The sequence below is a fragment of the Poecilia reticulata genome, linkage group LG12 (assembly GCF_000633615.1).
Source record: "Poecilia reticulata strain Guanapo linkage group LG12, Guppy_female_1.0+MT, whole genome shotgun sequence".
NCBI classification, from domain to species: Eukaryota; Metazoa; Chordata; class Actinopteri; order Cyprinodontiformes; family Poeciliidae; genus Poecilia; species Poecilia reticulata.
In genome coordinates, this window is record NC_024342.1 from 1,468,777 (window position 1) to 1,495,233 (window position 26,457).

General features: G+C 40.6%; 1 protein-coding gene across 3 annotated transcripts in view; it reads right to left on the minus strand.

The window, feature by feature from the left end:
- The window catches only part of ppp3ccb (protein phosphatase 3, catalytic subunit, gamma isozyme, b), a 36,354-nt gene extending 12,852 nt beyond the window's left edge, over nt 1–23,502 (minus strand). The window contains exons 1-4 of one of the 3 annotated variants that reach the window (XM_008423139.2): nt 22,916–23,502; nt 6,282–6,479; nt 5,004–5,128; nt 67–178 (exon numbers count right to left, since the gene is read on the minus strand). In XM_008423139.2, coding sequence (XP_008421361.1) covers nt 67–178; nt 5,004–5,128; nt 6,282–6,479; nt 22,916–22,967 — 487 coding nt within the window. In that variant the 5' untranslated portion in view covers nt 22,968–23,502. The remainder of the gene's footprint in view (nt 1–66; nt 179–5,003; nt 5,129–6,281; nt 6,480–22,915) is intronic. The other 2 variants (XM_008423137.2, XM_008423138.2) reach the window with 2 other exon arrangements.
- Between the last annotated feature and the right edge of the window lie 2,955 nt (nt 23,503–26,457).

Genomic DNA, 26,457 nt, shown 5'->3' on the forward strand with positions numbered 1-26,457 from the left:
AAGCACACGGCGCTACCGCTCTGAGAATCCAGCCGCTTACTGTGGAAGCCGAGCGGCCCGACTTACACTCCTGCTTGAAGGTGAAGTACTCTGTGAGATGTCGGCACTCGTGGTTCCCTCTGAGGAGGAACAGCGTGTCGGGGTAGTTGATCTTCAAAGCCCACAGGTACAGCACACACTGCAGACACACACACATGGGAAGAGACGGTTGGTCCAACAAGACAAGTTGCCGACTTTCTGCTTCAGCAGCCACTCTGCCTGAATCACTTTGTTCCCAGCAGCTCCAGTGGGAGATTTCTGACAACTTCCCTTTCCTGTTGAGTCTTAAAAAATAAAAAAATACAGCAGAGTGGAAGAAACGTTTCCACGGTTAAGATCCATCTGATCATTCACCTCCATGTAATCACCTCAGTAATCAATAAACTGTGAAATCAGACCTACATGGGACTCCTCCTCACTAGAAACAGACCAAATGACAAGGATCCAGAAAAAAAAAACTTAGGAAGCAAATGGATCAGAAGTTCAGAAATACTTCATCTCCAATTGAAATCAAACTAATTTCATGCAATTATCTTCAGGAAGTGGTCATGGATGGTGATGCTGTTGGCCAGTAGGATCTCCTGCAGGCAGTCTTGCAACCAATCAGAAGAGCCCACCGAGTTGACAGTTAAGTCAATTCATGCAGCAACATGAAATGGTTTATTGAGTGAAATAATTAGATCTAGTTTTTAAAAATGAAATCAATACATGAGGCACAAATAATTAAATCTATTTTTAATAAATAGAGGTATTTTTAAATTTGAATATTTATTTGAATAATTATTTCATAGGTTATTTATTTTGTGTAGTTAGTACAGAAGAGGATTAGAGCAACTGGGGGAAAAAGCAATTCTGACTTATCTTCTGAGATCAAAAGTCAGAATTCGGAAATTCAATTCAAAAACACTTTCTTGACCCCAAAGGAAAAATTTAAGTCAGAATTTTGAGAATAAAGTCAGAATTTTTTTTCTCCCAATAATCCAAATAATCTTCTGTATACTTATATTTTATATACCCTCTTGAATCTCCATAATGAAGAAGATGGTGGGATGTAATTCTCTCTCAGTTGGAAGAATGGAAGCCATTACTGTATTACTGTAGCTCTAACCTGGCAGAAGAAAACTGAAGGAGTATTTCAAAGTACCAGTCAGACCAGAATAAAGCTGATCTGATCTGTAGTTTAACCAGAGTCCAGCAAACTGCACAGGAAAACGGGACCGGGTTGGACCGGGCCGCCCCGCAGCACTAATAAGCATCTGTAACCATTTCCAGGATAACACCGGATCAAGAGGGACAGAATCATTAACCGGTGCAGGGATTCAGCCGATGTGATCATTGATCAACAGCCAGGCTCTACAGAAACTCCCATGGGAGCAACTGGAGATCAACATCCTGTCCTGACGACTGGAACAACTGGAAATACTGGAGGGTTGATCAGCGGCGGAACAAAGCAGTCAGAACGCAAACATGCTGCTGGGCTGAACCGTCACACACGCTTCAAAACACCTGCTTCATCTCAATCCGTTCTCACACACAGTCAAATCTGACAAGTGTGGAAAGGTGGCTGACACAGCAGGAAGGCAGCAGCGGGCTGGACATGGACTTTCAGGTGGTTTTAGAGAAGGCGGCCTTATCGGTTTGGTTCAGACGTCACAGACGGTTCTCTGCCCAGACAAACCAGGATAAGACAGCAGGCACCATCAGATCAAACACAATGACCTTAGAAACGCTGCGCTCATCTTCTGAACACAACTCTGGAGTTCTGAATGTTCAAGGCTTATCGGACCGATCTGCTCGCCAGAACTAAGACCCAAGCCTCTCCGTCTCCGCTTCAGTCTGCCTCAGGCTATAGAGAATCACATCAAGGCAACATTTACCAAAACAGTCTTGCCTTTGCCAAGATGGACATTTTTCTGATTTATTAGATCTTATTTTCTAGGAACTTTGTTCTTGTACTCCAATTAACTGATCTATTACTAAACTAGTTAATTGCTTAAACAACTGATTCATCTGATTAATTGTATTAGTCCTACTTGATACTTTTCTTCATCTGTCTAGATTCTATGATAGAAATTAACCTATCAACTGATTACTGGGGTGGATTACTGATCACAGACCCTAGAAGACAGCATCACACCTAGCAACGGGGTCAACCACACCTAGCAACGGGGTCAACCACACCTAGCAACGGGGTCAACCAAACCCCTCACTAAGACAGAAGTCTCTGGTCTCCTGGCTGAGATTCGCTCTGAGGTCGGGGCTGGCCTGCTTCAGATCACATCTCTGAGAGGCCCTGGTCCCCTACCAACCGTTTCTAAGCAACAGTCTATGTGCAATTTACTACAGTGGGCACTTAGAACTTATATTTCTAGTAGCACTAAGGTAGATATAATTTCTGCTCCACTTCTGACCAACACTGTTACTCTATATTTCTGTATCAACTCATCAATTTCTCCTGTATCTCCCAAGTATACATCAGCCCTGCAGCCGAATGGAAGCAGCTGAAAGCCTCATGTTTCTCCACATAACTGCTGTGTCCTTTGCTTGCAAGGCTAGTAGCTCTAAGCTAGTCTGCAGTTAGTTTTCTCATGTTAGAAGCAGCATTCAGCTTCTATGCTCCACAAATCTGGAACAAACTCCCAGAAAACTGCAGAAAAGCTGAAACACAGAGTTCCTTTAAATCAAAGTTAAAAACCCCACATGTCAGAGTTGATTTGAACCATAATAACTGGAACGTTGACCAACATATTTGATGATTCTGATGATAGCACTCATCTAAATGGAATGCTTGGTACTGGTTTCTCATTTGTTGACTTTATGTTGTTTCTATGACTTTTGTTTTTGTTTTTTATGATGTGAGTTGCCTTGCTGCTGAAACGTGCTGTACAAATAAACTCGACTGATTTCACTGACGGTTTCACACCAGGCTACGTTCACATGGCAGGTCTTGATGCTCAAATCTTACTTTTTGATGAATGAATTAATTAAATGTAACTGCAGTCAGACTCTGATCCATATGTGCAGAAGAAGGTTGATGTCACACAGCAGTGCTCTGCTCATCACAGTAATAATGGCCGCCCAGGGATAGATTTACAATTATTCAGCAACAGATGAACAGATGAAGATGAAGGAAGCACAACTAACAGCGGCAGAGCATAAATCTCGACTCCTGTAGCAAAGACTGTTTGGATGTGGAGTTCAAGCCAGGAGTGATGGGATTATAATACAATGATAATAATAATATAACTTATGACAGAAGTTCATAATTGTAATTTTCAGTCATCGTTCAGGTCTGGATTTACCACATCTGGCTTCTTCTGGTACAGATTTATGATGCGTGTCTCATGACAGTGACAGAAGTCGGATAAAATGGTTCAGACGCCGAACACTTTGAAAACAATCGGATCTGTATCCAAAAGAGCAGATTTTTTGGGGGGACTGAAAACAAATGGGAACTGGATTGTTTGGATTTGGGTTGTGTTCACCTGCTGTGTGAATGGAAAAAATACTGATGAACAATCACTCATTTGGCTCAGACACAGGAGAAAAACCCTATGTAGCTATAATTGACTCCCTGCTGTAGCTAGCTATAGCAGGAAGACCGTTTGGAAGGAGGAGTTAATGATTACCTTTGTTAGAGATTTAATTCATGCAATCTGAGGAAATCATCAGGGTTTGTTCAAAGAATATTTTAAATCTGTCAAACCAAAAATTCCAAAGTTTTAACACTATGTGTATTTTTATAGGCAGATGACAGTGCAGTGGTCAAGCTGACCGAGTGATCTGGATGATGAGTCAGTCTGAAGACCAACGGCGTCTCCATTAAAGGAGCCCAGAGAAGCAGTGGCTGTTTAATGAGCTCTGGGCTCCTGGAAGTCAGCTGTAGAAAGGCTGCCAGCCAGAAACACACAGTCCACTCCTCAGCCCAGAACCCTCAGACAGTCAGAGCGGGAGGCGTTGGCAGGCTTGTGTTTAACCAAGAGTGTTTGTATGGGTGGGGCAGTCAGGGGTGTGAGAAGACCAACAAAGCGTCTTTTATTTCCTACACTATTTAAAGCTGTGAAGGTTCACTTGTTACATCCCCAACTAACGCCTCTAATTATGGAACAGTTCTTTATGTCTGTGCCTTCATTTACTGAAACGGACAAAACTTCACTGTTAAATGACTAGAAGGTTAAAGGGGCAGTGTTATGTAAAATTTATATTTTTTTTAGATTTGCATCATATTATGTCATTCTCTCATCAAAAGCATACCTGGAGTGTTGCTTTGATTCTTTCATGCATGTTTGAGAAATCCTTTAATCTCCATGGCAACCATTCAGCTGTACACAATGCCTGTGTGGACCTAGCACCGCCTATGAGGATGAAGCTCCTCCTAAGAGCTGCAAGTTCCAAGCTTCCTAGACTCCGATTCACAGATTCACTCCGATTCACTCTACCATTCAGCTCCTTCAGACTAGCCAGAAGCAATTAGCAAACACCTGATGGAACTGAGCGTCTGCTGGGCTCATTATAGGAGCTACTTCTCAGTGAAACGTAGTAAAAAACGTCAGAGGAGCCATGTTGTGATGACTTCCTGAAGACGGAGTGTCAGAAAGAACAGAAGTTTTTAAAGAGACAGAGACCCAATTTTAAGGTGTTAAATATTGTCAAATTTCTTTTAAATCATATTTAATACACACAGCATTTTTATAACAACTTAAGGTAACATAGTTACTTGATTGTGCTATAAACAGGTACTATGTGCCTGGAACAGACATTATACTGCCCCTTTAAATAAGACAGATTAAATTAAATGAGCAAGAGAAAGCTGAGATCTGTGGATGATTTCCAATCTATACTTTCTGAAAAGCACCGATGAGCCAATCCAGATTGATTCCCTTTAAGATCTATAATTTTACACCAAGTAGTTTCCCCATGCACCTCCAGCAGGAGGCAGGAAGTGGAGCCCTGGGCAGTCCTACCTCGATACTGAAGTAGCCTCGGTCCACGTAGTCTCCAAGGAACAGATAGCGGGTGTTGCTGGGTGAGCCGCCCACCTCGAAAAGCTTCATCAGGTCAAAGAACTGGCCATGGACGTCACCACACACTGGACACACACACACACAGCTGGGTTCAGCTTCTCCAAACGTTTAGAAAACTCTGCATTGGGTCTCAACTGAAAACCTGTGGAATCTAGGAGGACTATTTCTATGCTTCGGTATTCTGCTGTCAAATGGAAAACGGGAGACAAAGCATTTATTTGGAATAGTTCCTATTTTTTTTAAAGTCAAAAATAGATTGCAAAGGTTTCAGACAAATCTACGTTGGTGTGTGTGTGACAGAAACAAAGTGGAGTGTGTCTGAACAGACTGGAAGCTGCAGTTGGGCAAGGTGGGATCATTTGCATATCAGAGATCAGTGTCTACTGGCTGAAGGGAAGGTGTAGAGTTACATGGAAGGCTTTTATTATTTCCATGAAAAAAAAAACTGGTTGGATCCTTGTTTTAACAACTAACTTCAGACAGACAGATGTTTGGTTATTATACTGAGTTTAACATGTTTGCATTATTTGCAAAGACGGTGGAAGACTTCAGGAAATATGATTACTGCAGAAAGCGGCAGTAACCATCTGGGATGTAGTTTGGTCCCATTGTGGAGCAGTGACCGTGCTCCTGATGGTTCTAACTGCAAGGAGCCAGGAGGTGAGCTGGTGTGATCACTATTTAAATTATTACTTCATTTATTAAAAAGTGGAAGAGCCCTATCTGAACCAGCCTGTCTGTTTGCTGCAGCAGGACCTGTCCAGAAAACGGCATAACAGATGAAACACTGAGTCCCTTTAAATCAAGGATAAAATCCAGCTGATTAGTGTTGCTTTGATTAGAAGCAAATGAAACCTTGATCAACTTATGTGAATTAGGTTTTAGTTAAGATTAGGGTTTTGAATAAATTAGAAAAGTTTATGCTTAGGGAAAATGTCTGGGTTAGGCATTAATGCAGTTACTAAAACAAATGGAAGATAATACAAAGTCCTAATATGAATAGAAATATAAACTTCTGTGTGGCCATAGAAACTATAAAGAGATCGTTCTTTTCTCCATGCTTTCATTAGGAACCCAACTGTTGCTAAGGGACAGTAAAACATCAGACTCTACAGCTGCTGCTACTTCACTTGGATTTACCCAAAACAAATTTGTTCACCACCAAAGGATCTAGTTTTCAGGGCGTTCATAGATACAGAAGAATGTAGGCTGGTGTACCTGTGATGGGCGCCTCCACTTCCAGCATGCATTTCTCCTTGCGCAGGATGCTGGCTCCCTCGTTGATGATTCGCAGGGCCGCCTCCTCCTCCAGCCGGCCCTCCTTCACCAAATGGGCCTTCAGCAGCTCCAGGCTGGGCTTCCCATCCGCATACAGGTCTTTGACCGACAGGCGTGTACCGGGAGGATATGGCACCGCTGCAAACATGGTGGGGGAGAAGGTCAGGGGGGTGAGGCTCTGACGTCAACCACACAAACACACTGATAAACCCAGGGTTCACTGTGAGGACAGGACATGAGCGATGGAGCCGCTCCTGCTCATATGCTTTACCTTACAGAGGCAGGAAGAGCTCTTACCCAAACTGAAAACCCAAGGTGAGGCAGAAAAACGCACATTCTTTTCTGAGTGGATTTTAATAAAATATCTCAACCCTTACCACATGTTGACGACAAATGTCTCTTTATAAAATGTGCTTCATTCAAAAAGTTATTTGGATGGAATTGTTCTGTGAAACGCCTGCTGCCAAGGCAGCTCCGTCCTCTGAATGAGTGGCTTCTGCTGGAGGATGCAGCTCTTTAGAAATGCTTTGAAAACGGAGCTGCAGCAGGAAGTATCCTCCACAAGGACACAGAGACAAAGCACCTGAATGCCACGAAGACGTTTTCAGAACGACAGCTGCCACAACTTCAGATCCTCGCAGTAGAAATCCGTTCTCGCTCAAGCTCCATGCAGAACGGGGGAAATGGCTTCATCACACTATGGAGCATCATTTCCCCATCGGGGCTTAGCTTCCTTCATCTACCAATGATGCCACAAAACTCCTGAACACATCTCTTCAGACCACATGTACTCGGTGTTGTCCGAGTCCATTTTTACCACCATGCACTCGGCGTCTCAGTAGACTGCTCATAAGAAAACAGTCAGACCTGCTAGGTAGGAAATGTTGCTGGATGAAGAATTGTCCCAGAAATTAAAATTTTTTGTGTCCATTTTTTAAGTAATATATTGATAACGGCATAATAACACAGGTTTGCCCTTTCAAAGTCTAATGGAGCATCATTTTGTACAGAACAACACTGGAACTGGAAGACATTTTAAATATGCAAAACAACCAAAAACAATAAATAAAATGGAAATAAAACCAAACACAACCAAAAAATAAAATTGATTATTATTACAGCTCTGAACAAATTGGCCTTCAAAAGATAATAGAATGGAAATTATTTAACTCATTTTAAATTATCATGACATTAGTTGCTTATTGCGGCAGGCAGTGGAACTGTTTTATATGCAGAACTGAGCTGATAAGGTTGAGAGACGGCACAACCGGTTGCCTTTATAGTTGCTTTTTTTGGTCTTATTGTTACAAACTACCAAAGTGTGAGGTAAGATGTAACAAAGGACATCTGTGTAACTTACAAAGTCCCTGATATTCTTCCAGCGTTTTTAACCAGAGCCGTTTGTAGTAAACACACACGGGTATATTAAAGAACATTTTGAGAACTCTGTCTCTAAACTTCAAGGAGTTAATATACCAAAGGAACAAGTGTTACAATCACTCCCGGTCTCCCCTAATCCACTTTAAACTCTTATCACTGTTAAGCAACTTTATGCCAAGTTGGGATTATCATCAGCATTTGAATTTTACCACAAACACAAAGCAACAGTTGTTATTTCAAACCTTCTGTACCTTAACTTTTGTACTGAAGCTGCACTGTTGGATCAGAGAAGGAGGACGGCTGTAGAGTTGCTTTTCTTTTCATCCTGAGTGTGTTTTTTTTTTTTTTTTTACCGCTGTGTAGAACAGTTACTCTGATCATTTCAAGTCACATCACCCAGCGCTGCTCCAGCGTCAGATAGATGGCTAATGCCTTATTCACACGACAAGATTTGGAAACTGCTGGCCGATTTTCCAAACCTGAGAGTTCCCACACATGACGACGTCTTTCCGAGCAGACCAGAACACTAACACACCCCACATGGCAGGAATCTCTCTCAAGATGATCGGAAGGAGAAAATTGGGACAAAAATCTGGCAGCGTGAACTAGAATGATGTCACCTAACCGGTTCGTCATTAATTGTTGCTTCTACCCAATTCTGTTCCAAAGGCACATTTCTCTCCTACTCCATTACCCCCACACCCACCCTTCAGTCACCACCTTATTTCCCATGAGCATCCATTCAGTCTGATCATTTCATTCTGATTACATCATTTCAGAGCGTCTTCTCTCTGTTTCAGGTAGAACAAAGTTCAGCAATGTTTAAGTGTGAACCAGGAATGTCTGTGCAGAGCATAAAGTGACTTCCAACACACTTTGTCGGTGTGTTGGAAGTCAACATGGTTCAGACTTTTTCATAGAGCTGTAATCAAGTCAATGAGCTACGATGGCATGCTGAGGCTTGACCAGACACTCTGGCAGTGCAGTGCGGTGCGGCACAGCCCAGCCCAGCCCCCAGAGGAAATACCAAGCAGCTCGATTCCTGGAAAATACCAGTTTCACAGAGAAATCTGACAGATCACATGGAGGAGGCCGCGGCAAAGCCAAGAGATCTTTTCATTTCTGCTGTAGCAGCCTTTTATTGGTATAGACCCTGTAGAGAACACCATTTATTAGAACCCTGACTGTAAACATACCACACCTCATCTTAGTAACCAACTAACCAATGTTGCTTTGAGAACATCGGCTCCTTCAGATCACAATAAATTTGAGGAGTTTGTCAAACTTCAGTGAGTGGGAACTGAACTTCAACTAATGCAGTGTTAATGGCAGCAGTCCATACCACTACCCCTCCTCCACTCTGCAGAGCTGTGCGTTCCCTGTACAGATTTGGCAGGTGAACACAATAATCTGCACCGTCTCTAGCAGTTTGTGAAAATCGTAAAAACTGGCTGTGTGTAGCTGGCTGAGGGTGTGACAGCACACCAACAACAGCAGCTACTGGCTTTATTCAAGACATTCCTGATACTCAATTTAACGGGCTGTCATCTCAACAATTATGCAAATACAAAGAGTAAAACTGAACAGAATACTGCGATCATCATGTTTTACTGGCCGCTCATTAAAATGTTCTGCAGGGTGGAGTGGTACACCGAGGTCACAGTACAAAGCATAGTAAGTATTCTATTTTCTATTTAAAGTAAATAGCATACTTTAAATAGTATGTTATATAAATGTAAAGCATTCTAATGAGATGCTTGATAAATATGCTGATAAACCTGAGATACAGATGTGGACTATGTCAGTGGTCCCCAACCCCCGGTCCGTGGACCAATTGGTACCGGACCGCGCAAGAAATAGTGAAATATTTCCGTTTTATGTATTATTTGAGTCTGGAGTATCTTTTATTTTGAAAATCCTTTAACCGGATTCTCTCGGTTACTTGTGCGCCAACACAGAGCCCACAAGCAGCAAAATAAGTAAGAAACAGATCAGATATCAGAGAAGAGACAGGAGAATGGATTTATCCCGGACTGGTAGGTGAGTCCCACATTACAAGCAGCTCTGCATAACATGCGGCGACCGGCTGCTAATGAGGCAATGAAGCTTCAAGCTGCTTTACCACGTAGAGACCGAGCAGGCTGTGGATATAAGCAACACTTCAGGTGTTACTGTCTCCCATCAGTCCCAGATCGGACCGTCTCGTTGCAGAGAAACAAGCTCAGGGCTCCCGTTAGTCATTATCGTGAGTTAAARTTTTCACGAAAGTAAAATGTTCGTTTTTGTGGCGCATCTGTATCTTATTTTGAAGGGATATGTAAACGTTACCATAGCGACCAGAGTCAGAGCGTTTGGGCWGYRGTCRAGAGGAGACGAGTAGAGCTTGTGAGTCTTAAGTCTGGTTTAGATGGAAAGATTTAAGAATTGTCTGCCGATTCTCCAAACCTCTGTGACCACAGAGCTGATAAAAGTCCAACAGGTTCGATCGGTTCGTGTGTCCAAGGCAGGAGGAGCATGAACCGATTCCAGTCACGAACATCCCGATTCCAGAGGATAATCCAGTAAAACCTCCAACATAGTGGGAATTGAGAATTGTCGCAGCAATAAAAAGGTTGGGGACCATTGGACTATGTGACTTTGCTTTGGTTAAAATAGTACAAATTTTAGTTCAATGTTTGCAAAAATGTAACTTGCAAAGATTTTGATACAAAATTTGTTTAATGTAGTTTACAACTGTTAAGTGACAATGCATGTTACTTTATTCGGAGGAGGATGTCCCCGTCTCCAAGGTGAAGTGTATTATAGGGCTTAGTTCTCATTACATAAACATCACAGTAACACTAGAAGTGGAATTTCCACCTTAACCAAATAATCTGATTCACTGTACTGTGGTGTTGTTGTTGTAAAGGGCTAATTTACAACACCTGTCTAAAGGTCAGAGTTCAGACCAGGTTAGACATTCAGCACGGTCCTGTGATGTTGGACTCAGCAGGTTGAGTCCGATAACAGCGGCAGCAAACTCACTTTGGGCCATGTCAAGATGAGAAATGTCAGAGGGCTCATTGTGGCAGAATGCATCAATAAAACTACCCAACAACAAACTCTTCAAATATTAATAAATAGCAATTCCTGCATTCCACAAGTCCTTCTCAAATTTAAGTATGAAACATCTTTCCACACTGATTTAATTTGGCACTATACAGATGAAAAAATTTGATAGGCAGGCCAAATTTGGCCTGCGGGCCTTCAATTTGACATGTGTGCCTTAAAAAAAAAATAAATAAAAAAATCGACGCCACAACGATGCCGTTCAAGAACAGCCCAAGCAGCTTTCTTACACACTTTCCCGCCTCAGTGACTGCCATGTACGAGCATGTGTGTAAATACTTCTCATTTTATTCCGTTTCTTGCTCTGCAAGTTGTGAACTTCCCCCCCAATGAAGAAATAGACACCGACTGGCTGGCAGTCAGATGCATTCTTTGGAGTGTTTTGATTGGTCAAGTCAAAGAATCAAAACCAGAAAGGACACTAATTCAAACACAAATTTTGCATAATTCCTTCAGACTAGCGGCAGCAGCAACTGGCAAATATCTGGTAGAACTATAGCCTGCTGAGCTCATCATATGAACTGTAAAAGCTGCATGAGAGTTCTGATGAACAGGAATTTGAGAGCAGCAGTTGGAAGTTGAAGGTAAGTTACTTCAGTGTTACCCTACACTAAATTTTCAGTTTCAACAGCAAAGTAATGTAAAGTATTGGTAATAAAATTGGTATGTGATCAAACTTATATCTTTATTGCAGCTATAAAACCTCTTATCATGTGTAAAGTACAGTGTAAAACATGCAAATGTCAATACCCTGTAATAAACCTGTAAATAAATCTGCAGCTAGGGATGCCCGATATATCAGCACAACATCGGTATCGGCTGATATTAGTCAATTTTTAACATCCGTATCAGTCTGATAAATAAAACTGGGCTGATATGAGCAATTAATATATTGTTTTGTTTCTGGCTGGAGTTTTTTTTTCCCAAAGGTGTCAAAGCAGTAGTGAAATTTTATATATATATAATATTGGTAAGTTGATCATATTATCAATATCAGATATCAAAAATGGCCCAAATTTCTTTATCGGTGCTTCCCTAATTGTAGCATAAGAGTTCAACATGACAGTTTGACAGCTCAGAAGCTTTCACAAACATTGAATATTTTTTATTTTACCAGTTTGGTTTTTCCATAACCATGTTTAGTTAACAATGCCCAACATTTTCTTCTGTTAAAAGATAATATCAGATCACTGCTTTTTTCACTTCCGATACCGGTACAAATATCTGAGGTTCAGTATCAGCCAATACTGATCCGATACAGTCAGATATTGAATTGACTTAAAATGTTTGTTTAGTCAAAATAAAGAAATGCTACAAATTTATTTGATAACACTGCACCAGTAGAGCACACTTAAGTACACCAATAGTTTTACAAGCTTGGTCAAACATTTAAAAACAACAAGTCCAACCTGTTCTGTCAGAGCAATCAGGAGAACAGCTGTAAAACCAACAATAGGCTGACTACCTTTGTCAAACATGTAAAAATAAACTGCAACAAACCTTTGTTCAAATAGTTCAGGAAGTGCAGTTAGGAATTCTAAATACAGTATAATGTAAAATAAATAAAGCATGTCGCTCAGAGCACAAAGCATAGAAATAGACTGAATATATCTACCCCGATGGATCGGACACATTGTCAACGATATCCAATGTAGACTTTTTTTTTTCTCCAATACTGGTACTGATTCCGATATTATTATCGGATTGGTGCACCTGTGGCATTGTCAACTAATACACAAAAAGCAAAGAAAAAATTCAAAATGCCGTTGCATTTGGACTTGAAAGGCTTAGCTTCCTGTCAGCGCTAAACTAAACAGCTTTTTAAAAGTTTTTATAAAAGGAACCTCAACTCAGTATGAACACATGTAGTTCAAAAGACCTGAACCTGAAAAGCAATAGGAATACATCCAATTTGCCTACATAAAAACAGCGTGAAAACGAGTAGAACTCTGGATTGGAATATTCCGCACGATTTATAAAAAGTTTGAAATTCCTTGAACTTTTACTATATTTGTGGAAAAAAGGTAGATTTTTAGTTGACTCAGTCTCTCAGAAATCTCATTTCATGAACTCAATCATCATCGTGTTCCATTAGCTGGATATAACACAAGATGTTTGGCCAATTTTTAAAGTAGCAGTTTGCATTTAAAACATGAGTTGAATGGTTTTCTGATAAGAGTCGCTGTCTAGTTTTCTGTCAGTTAATTTGTTTTAAAAATGGAAAGATTGCATTCAGGTTAAAACAACAATGAAGGATGAAACACTCAAGCTCGTCCTCATTTCTAATCTTCAATATACACAGTTATCTCATTGCTTATTTCTGATGTTCTTATTGTTGACAGAATATGATAAAGCTTTGAATAAAGCACATGAACTCACTGAACCATGTGTTTATTGATGCAAAGAAACTGAGCTGCTCTAAAGGTGAACATCTCCCCGTTTGTCAGGAGACTTCTGCTTTTTCTAAGTAGAACATGTTTGTAAACACGGCTTACAGAGGACCTAGACTGCTGACACCCCCACCACACACACACACACACACACACACACACACACACACACACACACACACACACACACACACACGCACTCATAACATGTACAAATGCAATAAATGAAACTGTTTTCTAAAATAACTGACATTTTGTTGAAAACTGACATCACACACACAATTCTTCTCATTCATTGAAAGAAAACTTCCCAATACATTACTCACACACACACACACACACACACACACACACACACACAGCAGGCTCTGTGGTCTAGTTTAATGAAAGCAAACCAGGTCGCACACATCCAGCCAATCATGCCGCTGGCTCCTGAACTGGTTCATCACCAGCAAGGCAGAAAGCAGTCCAGTGACGATGTGTAGAGGCGGCCTGAACAGAGCAACCTGTGAAGCCAGCCTCGAGTCTGTAGAGGAAAATAAAAACCACAAGCGAGAGAAAAAGGCTTCATCGACTGCAGGAGGAAGTGGTAGTCAAATAATCAACGACTGGAGGGACAGAAGAAGACTTCATCAAACTGTGTCAACAGCTTCAGTAAAACACTGCTCAGCTTTTGGTCTTTTTTTTTTGTATTGCTTTTTGTTCAGCTGGGTCCTCAATGGCCACCGTACAAACCCAGCTCGCTTTTAGTAGTAAACTCCACTGTGGACCACTTTTATGTCTTTAGACCTGATAGTCCAAAGTTGCAACCAAAGTTGCAACATTTGTTACATTTTCAGCAGAAAATGTGAAAACCCCTCCCCGCCTGTGGTGGCGCTGCACCAAGAACCAGAAAGAAACGGCATGAAGATTTTACATGTTTGTTCTGGTTGCATTTACCCAGAATGCCCTGTGCTGCAGACCGCTTCCTGGTGTAATTTTTGGAATAATTACATCTTCTATGACATGTACAGTCCATTAACTGTCAATACCCTGTAATAAACTTGACCAGTCCATTAACATGTACAGTTAATGTACATGAGTTAATGGACTCCTTGAGTACATGACTATATAGAATAAGTTCATGGAAAGCACTAATTTATTACTCTTTCTTCATGCTTTATTATGGTGTAGGGGGACATACTTGATTTTATATTTTCAAAAGAAATCTTGCAAAATGCATTAAAAATGTTTTTACTTTTACTTCATGTTATTCTCTTTAAATCATTTACCATTTTTACAATTACAATGACATACAAAAAGAAAAAAAAACTCCTTGGATATATTTCTCTTTGCACATGCGCAAATTAGCTGACAGTATGGCTGCTGCTTCAGTGACCATCTGAATGCAGCCTTACACTTCTACTGACCACCTGTCCATGAACAGCAGCAGACCCCCGCTGTGATTGGCTCAGCGCTCTTCATTCAGGAAGTTGGTTATGCTTTAACTGCACTGCCTGGACGGCTGAAGTCTCCGTCTGTTGGTAGCTCTGCTCTCAGTGACGGACTCTAAACCCTACAGGCTCGTCTCAGAGCCAGCAACACCCACATTCAGTGCAGAACCACACTGATGTGTTTTGTAAATTGTAAAATTGTGTGGTTTCAGTTTTGTGGTGTGGGTTCACATTGTCAGAGTATAATGAAGACTGACTGCTGTAAAGAGAGCCGTGTCGTGTTCTGGTGGAAACCTGTAGACAGTGTGAATCATCTGCATGAAAATGGCCTCACAGGCAGGAAACTGCAGCAGCTGATAGAACTTATCTGGACCATCAGGAACTTCAACATGTTAGCTTCTGCTGCGGCGAGGGAGGCTGCAGGAAGTCCAACAGCATACAAGCAGCAGGACTCTGAGAATTGAGCTGCAGGGCGGTGGTAACATGGGAGCAGAGCCTGCTCTACACTGTTAGAGGGGCCCGTCTGGGAACCAAAACTCTGATAAAGATTGGGATTTAGGGCGATATCAGTAAAGGAAGTGATCATGTCTGACATCATTTTACTTTTTGAACCGCGCTTTTCCACGATTGCCTAAAGGCAGCTCAATACATTTCAAAAATACCAAACTATTGCACACTGCCTTGTTATACAGTAGCACTACTTTATCCAAGTGGCTACTTGAGAGGCACATTTGATTATAAGCAAAGTTTTTAGAGTATTCGTGTCTGTGTGCAGCAGTCATAGACTCTTGATGCTATGTGTATAGCAGAAACTTGATATCATGTTTAAAAATGCTGAGAACTGCTTATTTTAACAATTCAACACCAAATTTACCTCAACATGCATCAATAGACAACTGTCGAATATGACAGTCTTCCTAACAAATGCTCTTGGGGGTACAGCCAATCAGCAGCACGGAAAATGAAGGATGCTCCTGGATTGGCTGCTTGGTAAACACAAGCTAACGGCTAATGCTAGCATTGCTCCGAGGCATTTCAGTTTCACATTTACTTTCGAGTATGTTAGAGCTGAAACGATTAATCTGATCAATTGTGATAAATCAATTATTGAAATAATTGTCAACAAATTCAGTAATTGGTTGATCATTAACTAGAACATACAAACTCAAACAAGCCATTTACTGGAAGAACATCACAGTCATAACAGTAAGTCCAAACTGTACTGATAGAACATATTTAGTCTGCAAATATGTTCTACTAGTTTCTATTAAGCACCTTTTACTGTCCAGTTATTACTTTGTTAATCCAATAAATTAATCTCCAGATGAGCCCTCCACTGTATTGATAAGGTCTGAACTTTTCACATGATGATGTTGGAAGGATTTTTTATCTGCAGATGCATCCTTTGCTACATGTGATCAAGCATTCACTAAAAGAAAGCTCTTGTATATTGGGCAATAAAATTTTAGATTTCTTATTTAAAAATAAACAGTTTATTTGTACTATTGTATTTATATTATATAAAATAGGCTTAAGAATTATATAAAAAATCTGCATAACTTGCCACAAGGTTTTTCCCGATTAATCAGAAAAATAATTGATAGAATAAATGATTATTAAAACAATTGTAGTTGCCGCCCTCGTTGCTCATTTTTGTGGCATGCTTATGTAATTTAATGGCTCTGGGTGTTTAAAAGACAAACCTCACACTGACGGTCAGCTCAATTAAAGGCTCTCAGCCACTACTGGCTTTTCTATTGTTCTTCAGGACAACGTGAAAATGGGCAGCATATTAAAACATTAAACATTTGTGTCGCTGTCAAAATGTGACTGTTTGCTCAGCATGGAGGACAGCTCAAGTTTAGGCTTGTTCTTTTCTTCCTGAGGTATTTTAAACATTTACCACACGACTCCAAACAGTACACTTTGACTATTCCTGTGAACTGTGCACAGGAATAGTGCACAGTTCCATATATAATTCTTTCTAAGGATTACAATCCTTAGAAAGATTTAAACAGTTTGATGATGAGGGAATATGACCCATAACTGATGTGATTTATCTACTTTATTGTGCATAAACCAGAGCAAATCTGGGCCAGGAATCGAACCCAGGACCTTCTTGTTGCAAGGCAACAGTGCTCCCTACTGCACCACCTTGCAGCCCAGGTCAAATTATTTTACACTATAAATTTTACTTTGTCTTGCAGCTTTATTTGCCTTTAAAAGTGAGCACGGGCTCAATTCGGCATCATTTCTGTTAAAAATTAGACATCCTTAAATCTTTCAAATTAAATGAAAGTTAAACAGAAATGATGATTTTTGACAACTCTTACTGAAGGTATTAACAGTGCTTCAAGCTACTTATTTTAAAGTAGGAAAATTGAAATTGCCTTGTTTGTATCTGCAAAGTCCAAGAAACTCTGGTAATGAAATTGTTTTTTTTTTTTTTTATCTCAGTGAGTTTTGTCTTCCCGATAAAATAAAGTTAGAGCCAAACAAGCAACCGTTACTGGTGAAGTGATCCAGAGCCTGAGCTCCCATCAGTCCGGCTCCTGGATAAAAACGTTGATGCCCATAGAGTGAGAAACACCTGGGTCTTCAGAGCTGAACTGCTGCTGCAGCGTTCCAGGACAATACAGGGCAGACCGCCGACTGACATGTTGCAACCTTCTCTGAAGTGGCAGAGAAAGCAAGAAGCAGCATGACTTTGCTGCTGTGTGGACAGGAATGGGTGGAAATGAGGGAAAACATGACACTTACCCCAACCTGTTGTTGCTAGGCGCCAGTTGAGCCCTGATCCCTGAACGGAGCGTCACAGAGGACACGCCCCCTGCTCCTCACTGGGCGGGCCTCATCAATCATGGATGCAGACACAATCATTACACATGGCGGGCGAGGCAAAAGGCAGGACTGATTGGATTACCATCAGTAAGTAAGCTGGAAGCTGAAAGGAGCCAGCAGTGATGCATCGGCGTGCCTGTCGCAGCTGTTTCCATGGAGATATAACCACGGACTGCTCCACTCCGCCGTGAGCTAGCAGAGCGCCTCCAGAAAAACTTTTCACACCCTCTAAGAGGTGGGCATTTAACGTTTATCATGAATGTTATTAATGAATTAATAATCACGATACGATTTTGATTTATTGTTATGATAAATTCCAATTAATGATATTTAAAATCTCTTCAAACTGTCCGTCTGGTCTGGATTACTATTTTTACTATTTCTATCCACCGTTTGTTCAATAAAGATGTATCAAGTTGTCCTAAAGAAGTACTTTACAAACTCAATGTTTCTCAAGAGCAGGATTTAATTAGACCTGTGGAGCTGTGAATGATGTGCCATGCAGTCATAACCATAAGGTTACTTAAAAAACAGTAATAATTCCTATTATCACTTTTTTAATCAACACTATCACCACAAAGCATAATTTTTTATTTTACGTTCATATTGCCGTCTTCTGCCATCCAACTAGGGCTGGACTATACATGCATTTTATCAATTACTGTAATCCAATTATTGGTTTTTGAAGACTTAATTTTTGGAAAATCTGGATTTTTTTTTTCCTCCAATGCACTCTGTAGGTTTCCAGTAAGTGATGTCAGCACACACAGGCTGCTGACATCACTGTTTACAGCTACTATTTATTTAGACTTTGAATTCAAGTGTTGATTATTACAGGATATTACCAGAATAAAGAGGGAATTTGATCAGAACACAGGCATGAAAAATGGAAAGATTAAATGAGGGATGTTGAGCATCTTGTGAAGGTATACTTTGGTGTATGATTTACTCAAAATAGAAATAATCTTTAAATATATCGGCTTCAAATGATCAGCAGTAGCAAGACTTTGAAACAATTGTGCAAACAACTGAGTATATTAAAAAAAAATTAAACATGAACTGAGGCGGCGACATCAGATCCTGATAACTGAGCTACTTTATTATTAAAATGCTTTTTTCTTTTATTTTTAAGAGGTGGTTGAGTTTTTATTCTGCTAATCATATGACTACGTTCTGGTAACGTCAGGGCCTGAAATAAAAGCCAAATGAGAGAAAATATTTTTTGTCATTTGTAATTTATTTTTAAGAAGAAAAAAAAAACAATCAATTAGAGCTTATTGTAACGATCTGATGTTATATTAAAAATGTAAGTGCAATAGCAGCAAACTATACAATAATTTCCCAAGCCTAAACAGGATACAGGATTTTCAAAAAGCCTGGCCACAATTTCTCAACTTTGAGCTTTGACTAGGCTGTTCTAACAAACACTTCCAATTTAGGTTTGCTAAGAATAATCAATATTTCAATGACATGTCACAATATGACATTTTACTGGACGATAAATTGTCACACAAATGATTGTGATAAACGATAATATTTTGTTTTCAGATCATTTTAAAATAATTTAACTAATAAATAATATATGGAAAATGTCATAATAATACAAGTTGGCCCTCTCAACATTCAATAAGTTGGAACACTGGAACGGGAAGATATTTTATATGTCCAAAATAAAACATGACAGAAACAATAAAGGAAAAAAAAAAAAAAAAACATGCAACCAAATCCATAAATAAACTTGATTATGATGTCTCAGTAAACAAAACTGACCTTCAAGAAATATTCATCATCAGAATGGAAACTACTGAGATCATTTAAATTTATCATGTGATTAATTGATTTATTTCTTATTGCGATAGAATTATTCAATAACAAAAAAAATCGATACAGACGGGAATCACTTTCACCTCTTAAGCGACCAAGTTGCTGAATCATCTTAAAGTAAAACACTTTTAGTTTGATTGTTTTTACTCTTTTTTTATTAAGGCTGCAAACAACTTCACATCACCATTTGCTGAGAAGAGTGAAACCACTGCCACTGACTTTGTAGTCAAAGTAGAATCATTTGGAGAGTTCCCAGCCCCGCCCCTCTGTTTCCTCCAGGAAGTCATTCCTTTTCCTTGGCTCGATTGGCTGCATGTCCGGGAGCGGAGGTTACCACGATCACGTGTGCTAGCTTCTGCAGTGGTCCACTATTAACGCATATTAGAAAAAACTATTAAAATAGACAGTTTTAGTTGTTTTTATTTGTCTGAAGTATTTGACAACATTATGCCCAACACACATTTTCAGGTCGTTGAGTTTGTCTTAAAACCGACCCAGACGGAAGCTAACCGAACCAGCAGCTAGTCAGCATTAGCTTGTGAGCTTTAAGGTTCAATTGTGGTCTCATCTGACAAGAGCATATTATTAATACTATTATTATTATTCATATTACTCACTTCCTCCGTGAAGCTACAATATTGAGATTGCAACTCAACATTGCACACACTTGGTCATTGGTCAGATTTACAGAAAAATTACAATCACCTTAATGTGTTCTGTATTTCCTTCTTTTCTGACCAGTCACTGCAATTCAGCTGAATCTTGACCAATCCCATTCCCCCCCTTCTAATTCAACTTCCTGTTTCCCACAGTATCTTGAAAGCCAAACCTGACAGCATGAGTGACTCTAAATGTTAATATCAGACTTTTTCTTTCTGAGATGTTCTGAGAGATGTGCTTCTACTGTGTTAACCTGAATGAGACAATATGGAATTATTCTTTTGCACTTTGACCTCTCCTCAGGACAGCATTTGATTTGTCTGAAAATGTTATTTGCACTTTAAACATTGAACATGTAAAAATCCTGTCTCTTTTTGGGAACGTCATGTGCAATGATTTCAACTTTTTAGTAAAACTGGGTAATAGTAAAAATAAAGCTTGAATAAATTGCTACTTTGACTTCAAAGTTTCAAAAAAATGTGCTGCAAAAAAATCAGTAATTTTAGTCCGTAACAATCACAAAGAACATCATGACATCCTGGAGGGATCGGCGGTGAACATGGCTACGCTGTCAACTTGAGGCAAACTGCTAAAGAAACTTATTCTCTACTTCACAACCATCTGCTACTTCTTAGTAGCCTCTGAAGCCAAATAGAACATGAATCTGTCTACAAGGCAAAATGTGGGTTTTTTTCCCCTCCCAAGAGATTAGAAAATCTAGCGATGGCGATAAAGCTGGTAAATATTGCAGCATATTTTCTTCTTTCCTTTCTTTCTCATCTGTGTTTCCGTTCCTCTGTGACCTTCAGCATTTTGGGCAGCATCTGTGTCCAGAGTGACAATTCGCTGTCCAACTATCATAACAGCTGGAATACATCAGTCAAACAATTACTACACTCCAAACAGTTCTATGCAATATAAATATTGCATAGAACTGATATTGCGATGACCAGATATTGGTCACATATTATGAAGCCTCATTTTTCTCCTTTTCTTGTGTTAAACTGACAGTCTAAGCCTTCATCTAATCAGTTCGACGCAGCATACTGGAGTCAAAGACAGGCACGCCATCTCGGGCAGATGGATATCTGAGTCTTTTTCACTGCAGCACTAAATGCATTTTAAATTGCCTCTCTCGTGCTCGGTCGCTGCGTCTCTCTGCCTCATTTCGCCGGGCGATACTGCGCTCTGGGAACCAGAAGAGGCTAATTATGTGGAGCACAACAATTAAACAGCTGCTGTGACGGGAAAAGGTGAAGGACAACAGCCAGCGGCTCATGAAGTTCGGAAAATAATCAAATGAAGAGATGAAAGTAGACGTGAGAGGAGACGGAGCTAAAAGTGAGGAGCCAATCAGAACGGGTCGGGTCGACCTGCAGTTTACAGGTTCCAGCTTTAATGGACTGATGTTCTTCAGGCAGCTTTGCCTCCATAAGCCTGTCTAACCTGTCCTGAGTCCATCAGACATGGCCACCTGCTATCTGACCTACTGCCTCTAAACCTGACCCACCGGCAGGTTGACGACCCAGGTGGACTGACGGGTCTTTTTTTCACTTCCTGTTGCTATGGATGCTGCTCTGGACCACAGAAACTCCAACTGCTCCACATCCAGCCCTGCTCCGATTGGCTCTCTCACATTTAGACCCCGTCTTGATTTCTGCAGATCTCATCTTCATCTGCAAACATGGAGACTGTCGACCTGGTGTTTGAGCCAGTCCGTCCCGCGTGAGGCACACCGAGCCCTTACCCTCTGGACAAAGCAAAATGGAGAACTGGGGGCTAGGTTTTACTAGGCTACCTCCGAGTGCGTTGTTCTTTCAGCAAATTGCTTTTTTTTGTCTTTACACTGCAGTTAACAATTACCTTATTACTAAATTAGTTGACCATTATTTCAATAATCGATTATTCCAATTAATCATTTCAGCCTTTCTTAGAAAGTTATTGGGAAGAAATTGCCAGTTGCAAAAAACGTAATTATGGCAGGGAAGTTATACATTATACAAATTATACATGCAACTACAGGGTAGAAGCTCTGACTGTAGGTTCTACCAGAGCAGATAACCAGTTTTTAAACCTGCTGGGATCAGCCGGTTAAACTCCCAGGCTCTCTCAAGTAATTCACGTCTGCATTATCAGCATGTTTACTGGAAAAGTAATACTAAATTTAGTTGGTGTTTCTTTTAAGACGTTGAAACAGTATGAATATCATAAATGTAAAAGAATTTTCACTATTGTAAATCATCTGTTATTAATAACTCACCTGGTTAAATGAAGGTTAAGTAAAATTAAATAAAATGCGTTACTTAATTTACATTACGGTATTAGGTTGTTGTGAAACTACTAACCAACTGAAGGTCAAACTGGGAGAATCTCTTCTGGCACATTTCTAACCCCAGCCGGACTCAGACCGCACACCTCACCACTGTCTGGCTGCAAAACCCCTCACTTCACTGTTAGACCCGACTTCCTCATGCAGCAGCAGTTCCCCTCATGGCATCTCTTTAGTCTTCCCCTAGAAACACAAAGAGACGCCCCCTCTGGACCTGCTCGATACTTTTCAATGAGGCATTTCAAAGCAAACGTGTCTTTAAAAAGACACTAGAACGGAGCTAACTGAGGGACATCTGCACCGATAACCGTCCCAGCAAGAAAGCTACTCTGGACGGTGTCCGTCCAAATGAAGACCCCCCACCCCCTTTACCAAAACGTTCACCCGGAAACGGGGGATATGTCTCCGAGAACAGCTGCCCGCGTGAGGTCCCACATCTGTGGCTGTTGTAAGGTAGCAGGTGGCGGTGGCCAGCGGGGGACCACCGAGCAGGTGAGCTGCTGAGCGGCTGCTACCTCCGGCTCTCCTGCTAGCCCTTCCCTGTACCCCCCACCGCCCCGCTCACTTCCTGCACCAGGAGAGAAGTTTACAGGAAGAAAAGTCGCCTACCTTTGATGGGCCGTTCAACGGTAGAGAGTTTGTTTTGGTCTTTGGTCGACATCCTCGCTGCCTGCTGGCCGCGGGCGGACACGGAGCTGAATCCGAACCAAACTTGACAGATTCCTCTCCAGCTAGCAGGCTAGCTGGGCTGGGCTAGCCGCGCTAGCAGCGGGGCGTCTCAGAGCGGCAGAGAGGACAGCCGCAGTCAGCTTTCAGGCCGAGCAGGACTCAACCCCGACGCGGATAGGAGGAAGGCGCTGACGGAGATAATGTCTCTGTCCAGCTAACTGTAGCCGTTCCCGAGCTCTGCGGTGCAGAAAAACCGAGCCGCTGTCACCGTGTGTGTGTCGGATGAAGCGGCCCGGGGGGGGCAGCACCGATCTCTGGCTCCAGCAACACGGCGCCGCGCCTCAGATCATATCCCGACTTTATCCTTTTATTCTCGGACCAGCTGCATCTGTTACAGGCCGCTGCGCTTTGGTTTTTTTTTATCGTGATCCGATGTGTCGTCCAGACCCTCTGTCGGATTACAATAATCCGCCGCAAGCGGATTTCCTATAACATGGCTCGACGCGGGGATCTGTGGGTAGTGTAGTATTAATGGGGAATTTAGGCGCCGCCTTCATGCTGTAGTCGCTGAGGCCACTCCATGCATCTGCCTGGGCCCAGACACGCAGCTCTTTAGCTCAATGTACCTCGCCCAGTTCCAATAACATGTCACGTACATATTCCTCTCAGTTAAATATATCATACGAAAGTTCGTTTATGTTACTGATTCAGTCCAAAAAGCAGATAACAAGGAATTGGTAAACTCTGCTGCTTGTGCACTTTTTTCTACAACACTTTTTCTTTTCACTAAACTTTCTGTTAACGTGATTGGACAAAGCACTCTGAGTGTGAACAACCAGTTTCTTAAGCAATTGCCTTTAGTGGTTTTATGTCTTTGTGGAGGGTGTGGTCTAAAATAAACCACTGTATGTAGTGAATCACTTACACATTAAGTTCCCATTTTTAAGTGAATTATTAAATCATCTTTTAAATGATATTCTAATTTATTGGGATGCTTGTATCATTTCAAAAAGCGGGAGTTACAAATTAAAGCTTCAGAAATGCATATATTTATTACTATTGATAGTTTAAATTAAATGTATTCTCAAAAAGAAAGTGGCTTAATTTCCTGAAAAGAACTTGATGTCACTGATTGGTCCACTTTTGGCTTAAAAATGTTATTATGAAAGATGAATTTAAGAACCTGCGACAGACTGGTGACCTGTCCAGGGTGACCCCGCCTCTCGCCCGGAACGTTAGCTGAAGATGGGCACCAGCAACCCTCCTGACCCCACTGAGGGACAAGGGTGTAAAGAAAATGGATGGATGGAATTTAAGAACAATGTTTTGATGTGCTAACAGTTTTTCATGCTGACAATTCACCTATGAGATTATATTCACAGTAATAAGATGTATGTTAATAAATTGCCCCCCCAGAAATCTTTGTTTGCATATTTTTGCCAAGGGTTACTTGGGGTGTGGAATTCTGCATATTTTGGTATCAATCTGTTACCAAGTAAAAACAGAGCCAGTACTGGCTCTGTTGGTATAAGTATTGGTATAAGTATCGTCAATACTTATACCAATACTTATACCAATACTTTTTATTTGAATATGATATATTATCAGACTTTGTACCTTTAGGTGTTTTTGTTGTTTTTCCTTTAAAATATTTTGTTAAAACCAACAACAGTATATAGATAAACTGTTTAGGTGTCAACAAAATGCTTTGATAGCACATTCATATGATAAACAGAACCAATACCTCGTCTTGTGTGCACTGATTTATAAATAAACCAAGTGCAAAAGATTATAATGTGAAACTAAACCAAAGCTAAATCTTTTTTCAAATTACAATTGAGAAACTACAGCACAAAAATAAAATAACATTTCAAGAGGGAATCTGAAACTAAAGTTTATAATGTCGACTTATCAACATTATGGATATACTGTATACAAACTGACCATCTATTTAAGCTTCACAGTCTGATCATTAGAGAAGCTGAAGCTGATAAGGATCCCACAGCTTCCCTCTGTCCATCTAATCAGCAGACTGAGTGCTAAAGGAGGAGCAGTGCCTAAAACGATCAAAACATTCAGTTGAACTGAAGTGTGCTTCCTGGAAATCTGATGTATTTCCTCATAAAGCTTTGAAACATCAGGTTTTTTTTCGTCTGCTCTGCTGTAGTCTAATGCAATATGCAAAGAAATATTAAAAGTACTGAAGCCACAGTGACTGTGAAACCTTCAGTGAAGTACTGCTGATCTGGTGTCTGCTGATTCACATGTGTTTTACAAGCACAGAAAAGCAGAGTGGAGCAAGCCCGCCCCCGTGTGGACACCGACCAAACTACAAAAAAACAACAGAAATCTGAAGTGACAGTGGAGCACAGCGGGCCAAGTCAGGCCTCTTCTAAGTATTTTTCCATCTATCCTTTTTCTAACATCCTTGTCCCTTAGTGGGGTCAGAGGGTTGCTGGTGCCTATCTCCAGAAAACATTTCGGGTGAGAAGCGGGGTCACCCTGGACAGGTCGCCAATCTGTCGCAGGGCATCTAAGTATTTATGTGGCCCTCTACTCTTTAGAGGGCCACATAAATAAAACTTTTATGGTAAAAGTTGTGTGCTTAAATATTATTCTATCAATAAAATTAAAGCAGATTTTTTTTTATCAGTATACTAACTGATTACATCATTGTAAAAAGATGTGCATTATCATTTATTTTCAAGACGTACTTATGGAATGCAGAGACAGCTATTTATTAATGTTCTAAGTTTGGTAAAGCTGCAATATGTAACCTTTAAAGAATATGATTTTTACATATTTGTCACCATGTTGTGGCAGTACAATATGAGACAGATAATCTGTGAAAAGATCCCTCTCTTCCACTTCCTCCGTGAGCTGCTACTGCTGTCTGAAGAAACCCAATGCTCCCGTTCAAAAACAACCAATCAGAGCCAGGAGGAGGGGCTTAGCTCTATCACTCAAACTCAAAGTATCAGTATCCRTATCAGTATTGGTATCATGACACTGACCCTGTATATACTTGTCATTGGATTGATACTAAAATATGAGGTACACTTCTAGCTGCAGCATCTTTGTCAAATACAGGCCAAAAAAGTAACCTGAATGTTCTTTATTCAAGATGAAATAAAGTCAAACAGGCCTCAGCTGTAAATGTTATAAAATTATTAACCATCTTTAAAAGATTCCCTTATTCCAGTAACTGATTTTCAAGATGTTCTCTTGAAAAGTAGTGCAGTTGTGAGTTAACCTGAGATCTATCAGGATAAACATGTAGACATTATCACATCAAAGTTTTACCCAGCAGGAGAAATTGATTACAAACAGTGTGTGTTCTCAGAGCATAACACTGCAGCAGCGCCTTGTGTGAGTGAAACTCGACAGCAGAAGATCATATCCAGTCCCAGAATGTTCAGCAACTTCACTCAGCTCCTTCAGACTAGCCAGCAGCAGTTAGCCAGGCTCAGAACCAGACTCAG